Source organism: Vipera berus (genome assembly GCF_964194415.1).
Source record: "Vipera berus genome assembly, chromosome: 11".
Classification (NCBI taxonomy): domain Eukaryota; kingdom Metazoa; phylum Chordata; class Lepidosauria; order Squamata; family Viperidae; genus Vipera; species Vipera berus.
In genome coordinates, this window is record NC_138214.1 from 3,633,760 (window position 1) to 3,639,759 (window position 6,000).

General features: G+C 46.2%; 1 protein-coding gene across 3 annotated transcripts in view; it reads left to right on the forward strand.

The window, feature by feature from the left end:
• The window catches only part of MTMR1 (myotubularin related protein 1), a 28,051-nt gene extending 22,347 nt beyond the window's left edge, over window positions 1-5,704 (forward strand). For all 3 annotated transcript variants that reach the window (XM_081336289.1, XM_081336290.1, XM_081336291.1), the window contains one exon: window positions 4,940-5,704. In XM_081336289.1, the coding sequence (XP_081192415.1) occupies window positions 4,940-5,098 (159 nt within the window). In that variant the 3' untranslated portion in view covers window positions 5,099-5,704. The remainder of the gene's footprint in view (window positions 1-4,939) is intronic.
• Window positions 5,705-6,000: the final 296 nt, after the last annotated feature.

The following is a 6,000-nucleotide window of genomic DNA, read 5'->3' on the forward strand; positions in this document are numbered from 1 at the left end:
GTGATTGACAGGAGATTGGATCTGCTGGACTTTCTTTCACTTCCTTTCATCTGGAGACAGCTCAGGACAGAGTCACTGTGTCGTCGTTACTAAAAACTACAGGTAGAAGTCATAACTCTTGGTTAAAACGTGAGGATCCACTGCACGTTCTTAATATGGCCAGACACTTATAGAGAATTCCCTTGTGAACCTTTTTCAGTCGCCAGATTCCAAGACTTGAATTGTAAGCACTTTGCATTCCATCCCTTACCTTTAGATTTTGTGTTGCCGCACCAGAAAGACATTTTAGGTGCAGAAAACTCATAATCACTAATTGCCTCCTAGGACCTATTAGAAAGTTCATCTGGTTGCCAGCTCGGATTATATGTTTGTGCTGACTCTAGTTTTCTTTGCTAAAATAGTAGCTAATGAATAGCCTCTCAGCCCTTCTCCAGAAATCCCTTAACATACCCTGTGAATAAATAGTTCTCAGCTTCTCAGGGTGGATGCATTTGGAAATCAGCTTGCTAAAATATATATAAAGGTAAAGGTAAAGGTTCCCCCGCACATGCGTGCTAGTCGTTTCCGACTCTAGGGGCCGGTGCTCATCGTTTCAAAGCCGAAGAGCCAGCGCTTGTCCGAGGACGTCTCCGTGGTCATGTGGCCGGCATGACTAGACGCCAAAGGCGCACGGAACGCTGTTACCTTCCCACCGTAGTGGTCCCTATTTTTCTACTTGCATTTTTACGTGCTTTTGAACTGCTAGGTTGGCAGAAGCTGGGACGAGTAACAGGCGCTCGCTCTGTTACGCGGTGCTCGGGATTCGACCCGCCAAACTGCCGACCTTCTAATCGACAGGCTCAGCGTCCACTGAGCCACCGCGTCCCTTAAAATATATATATATTATTATTATTTTTTTAAAAAGTGAAATTGCAGGAAACGTATGCTGTGCTTAGATGAGAGATGTTCTGGTTGGCAGTTATAAGTCGGCTGCCAGCTAATGAATAGGCCACTCTGGTACGGATTTTTTTTTTGGGGGGGGGAAGCAACCAACTGCAGATTGTTTTGAAGAAACCACAATTTGGGAAGGAAATGTTTTACCAAGACTGCTGGGAACAGAGCCTTGTGTGGAAAAAGCTTTTGGTAGGGAAGAGCAGACACCAGTGCGCACTTAGTTTCTCAATAATAATAGATAAATCAGCAAACGGTTCTAAGCTTCTCCCCCTCCAGAGATAAAAGCGTGGTGCTGAAGTATAAATAGATAGTGTAGTCCACATTTCATTTATCAATTATTCATGCAGATATTAAAGCCATCTGTGATAGTTCCCGAAATAAACATGGATAGATCTCATGCTGGGCCTTGGCCAGCCACGTTTAGGTGATCTGCTTGTTCCTTCCAAAGCAAACCGTGAAAGAATGCGCTCTTAACCACAAATCAACCTGAGGGCCAGGCACCCGGGGATGTCCCACGGGAACTGAGGCTGCACCTCAGTTTTCTCCCTGAATACTTGGAGGTTAAACTGAGAAGATGTTTCCGGAGGTCCGCGTGGAAACGTGGCCCCCCTCCCCCCCCCAAGCCAGCTGCCCAGGCATCGCGCAAGATCGGCAGCTCCCAGATCTTGTAGCGACGGTTCTTGTAGAGGGGTGGTGTGTGCTGATGCCTCTGAACGTTCCCTTGCGGGAACCTTCTGCGTGAAAAGAGCGTGCACGGTCTTGAAGAACCCCAGAGAACAGACCCAAACCCCATAAGCCATTCCTCTGAACCCAGAAGCTGCTTTGCGGATGGAAGCTTTCCAATCCTCTATAAGCTAACTTGGGAATAAGCTGTCTTGAGGGAAAACATGCCGTGGATTATCTGGGATGGCCAAAGCTCTGTGAAGCAGAAAGTAGAATCACAGGTGAATTTCCCATTAAAACGGATTTATGCCTATGTACCGGAATCGACTCAACTAGCGGTTAGGTTGAGCACTGTTCTGGTGCTAAATAAGGGTCGCTGGAATTCAAGAATGGCTGGACCTGGTCTGTTTATGACTACATAGCAACTCTCGGCTGATTCCTCTCTTGACCCCACCCCATGTTCTGCAGGCTGTGGAATTGTGTCGGCTGTGCAAAGGATGCCAAAGAGTTAATCTTGCAAGTCATAAAAGGGCCAAGCTTGAAGACCCCTGTTGTAGATCATGGTGGGGCCAACCCATCTCATTGATACCAGTCCCCTAAATGCAGCCTTTAAGGCAGAGGCGGGGGAATGAAGGCCCCTTGATGACTTGTGGAGTTCAACTCCCAACATAGCTGGCTGAGGAATTCTGGGAATTGAAGGCCACAAGTCATAAAAGAGCCAAGTCTGAAGACCCCTGGTCTTGAGTCAGAGAAGCACGTTGGTATTTGATCCTGCCCCGTGGCAGTACAGAATCCTGAATGCTTTCCAACACCTGTGCCAAAGTCAATTCCCCCACCCCAGAAGGCAAAAAGGGAATAGCCACAGTCAACTCCTCTCCCCAAAGGCAAAAACACCCATTATCTTTCTGCCTCCAATATGTGTGTGATTTACCAACAATTCCATTCTCACACCATTCCATGTGGATGAGACCATCTTGTAGCATCAAAGAGTGGGGTTAAAATACTCATTTCATTTGACAGATGTTTTTCTTCCTAGGGGAGGAAGGGGGGGGAAGATTTAAGGCCCTACAGAAGCGACACATTCATTGCAGAACAATTTCCCTTTGAATGGGTGTCCTTGAGCTAGCAAAGGGACGCATGAAGCCTGTGTGGAGTTTGGTTCCACACGGTTTAGAACAAGCCATGCCTTTTGCGCTTCTCCTTGTGGATGTGCGTGTTGTTCTCCCCCTGCACCACACAATGCTGGAAAAGAGGAGGGGGAAGAGATGCCATCTCTTTCCCCCCCCCCCCAATGTGTGGAGAGAAAATCCCCATTAAATGGTGGCAATTTGAAGCTTGCATTGGTTGTGAGACAGAAGCTGCATTAGCAAAACGTAGTCCCTTTGCGTGGTTTTATATCCTGCCCACTGGGCAGCCGTGTAACCCACCTATTTGTGATCTACAGGTTAGATTCTTATAATTAGCTGTGCTGGGAGAGTAATAGAGACCTTCTTAATTAAGCACCTAATAAATCCTGAAATGAAATCCGCTGCGCTTACCAGCCAAATTCAGTAGATGGGAAGCATCTTTAAAACCCTCGTAATTCGCAGATTTTATTCATACGTGTCTCTAACCAAGGCTGATTCCTAGCAGCAACATTTCCGCAACGGGCTAAATTTGAGTGGCTTTTAAGCTCGGGGGTGTGTGTTGGCATGCGTGCTTGTGTGTGACTCGGTGTGTTTCACCAACCTAATTCCTTCAATTAATTTATGCCACAGCATATTGTACAATTTACCAGAAAGACTGGTAAATTCAGCCACTGGATTAAACGTAGTGTGTGAATGCAGCTGCTCAGTCCTCTGTCTCGTCAATGGCAATAACTACACACACACACACACACACCTTTCCAAGACATGCTTGAATTTTCAGTAGCTATGATTCCATACAAGAGCAGAACTATGACACAGAAAGCGAACAGCTGTCTCCCAGTGTTCAAACGTCCGTGAACGAGCTCCTTCTTAAAAATAACTAGCTCAACCCTCTGTGATCAGGTGCCCTTCGGAGGTCTTCACAGTTGCCCACCAGACATCCATGCAGCAGGTAGGCAGGGCTTATCCATCCCAGAAGGCCAAACCCCTGACACCTTGAATTAGTCATGTGTCAGGCTTCCTGCAAGGTGGTTTCTACTTTTGCAGCTGGGGAGTTAACCTTCCTTCCCTCCCTCCCTCCCTCCCTTTTTGATTTTTTTTTCTCTCCCCCAAATCAGCAAGGCATTTCTGTGTTTCTTCTAACACTTTAAAACAGCGTTTGTCGACCTTTGTGGCTTTAAGATACGTGGACTTCAACTCCCAGAATACCCCAGCCAGCTTTGCAGTGCCTGGGCTTGGGTGACTCCCGGCAACGAGAAGCCCACAAATTTGCTCTCTTCAAGCATTGGGCCACTGTGGGAAGATTATTTTTTTAAATTATTTTTTTTAAAAAAAAAATTTCAAGCCATCATTTGGCTTGCCACATTTCTCGGCTGGAATTTCCAGTTAGGATACTGTAGGTCTGCCTGTCACCTCTTTTTTTTTAAATCTTTCTTTGTTGCTTTATTTTATTTTTTATTACCCGTGCTTCCATTGCAGATCATCCCTGGTGTTGTAGGTTTTGTTGTTTTAAGTGAAAAGTTAAAATTACTCCAAAAGATAGCCCAGAGGTGCTTTTCCAAAAGGCAAGTGGATTTTCTTGGCTTTTTTCTTTGAAAACGTTTTGCTTGTCATCTAGGAAGCTGAAGAAGCTTCTTGCACAAGAAGCAAAAGGTTTTCAAAGAAGAAAACAACAAAGAAAGTCCAGTTGCCTTTTGGAAGGAACAAAAAAGCACCTTTGGGACAATCGTGATCTTGAATGACTCAGAATCTCCATAGATATTGACTCAAAAAGATGAATATATGTATGTATATATGAATATATGTATATATATGGATATATGAGGATAGAGACAGAGAGAGATTATAGATGGATGGATGGATGGATAGAGAGAAATAGACAGATTAGATAGATAGATAGATAGATAGATAGATAGATAGATAGATAGATAGATAGATAGAGATGATAGAGATGATAGAGATGATAGAGAGATAAAGAGATAGATATATGGAGAGATGAGAGAGAGAGAGAGAGAGAGAGAGATGTAGACAGCATGTGTATATGTGTGTTATGTATGTCTATGGGTAGATAATATACTTCCTTTTGAGAGCAGGCAACAGAAGTTCATTTTTAATGCGGGCCAGTAAAACAAAGTGACAACCAAGAGGATCTTATCTTCAACCTCGGGCTTTGGGCTCTTCCAAGGCCCACCCAAACCTGCCTTCCGTTCCCACAGATGCCGATTCACCAGAACCTGAAGGAACTCCTCGCCATCCGGACGGAGCTGCAAAAGAGGGTGGAGGAGCTGCAGCGCGAAGCCGCCAAGCGCTCCATTTCGTCTTCCTCCGAGCGAGGCTCCTCTCCCGCCATCACACCGGTCCACACTTCCGTCTGACACGCCCACCCCCAGCCGAGCCCACGAGGTTTACTACAGACATGTTACCTGCTGCCAGAAACTCGCCCTTCCTCCCCCCAGGTGTGATTTGGGGGTGTGGAGGGCAGAGGGGGGGATGTTCTCTTCCCCCCCCCTTTCCTCGGTGTCTGTTACAGTAAAGCCAAAGTATTTCCTTGCAGTATCGCGCTGAAGAGTGGTGTCGGTCGCGCATTTCTTTCGTACCTGTCCTTTTTAAAAAAAACGTTGAGCCTTGAAGGGATAGCCAGACTCTTTACTTCTTGTAGTTTGCAGCAGAACCCGGAAATCAGTCGATTGGGCAAGCGACGGCGGAGGCCGGATTGCAACGTCGCCTCCCCACGGGAAAAAAAGTCTTACGAAGTAGTTGGCTTCACGTTTGGGAAGCGAAGCCTGTCCCCTTCCCTTGGTACTTCATACGTGGGCGGGTGGGTTTCTCAAGAGAAATGGGGAGGGGGAAGCAAGCCACAGCCAACTGCATTTTGGGGGGGCAGTTCTGATGCACTTTGAAATGGTTTTTTTTATTATTATTATTCCTATAGCAGTTGTATATTTTGAATAAAGATGTTTAAAAAGCAACGAGCGGGATTCGTCACTTGGGAGACAAACCTCCCGGTTGTACAAGGAACCGTTGAATTGGTGGATTATTGGACACTTATTTTTTTTACACGTACTTCCTGCTCCCTTTCAAAACAGGCCACAGAATTGACTGGGTTCTAGGTAGTCCTCGACTTACGATGGTTCATTTAGTGACGGTTCAAAGTGACAACGGGGCTGAAAAAAGGGACCTGGGACTTTTTGCAGCAACCCCCTGGTCACGGGATTGACCTTCGGAGGCTGGACCACTGACTCGCATTTATGACGGTTGACGTGTCCCCAGAGTCAAC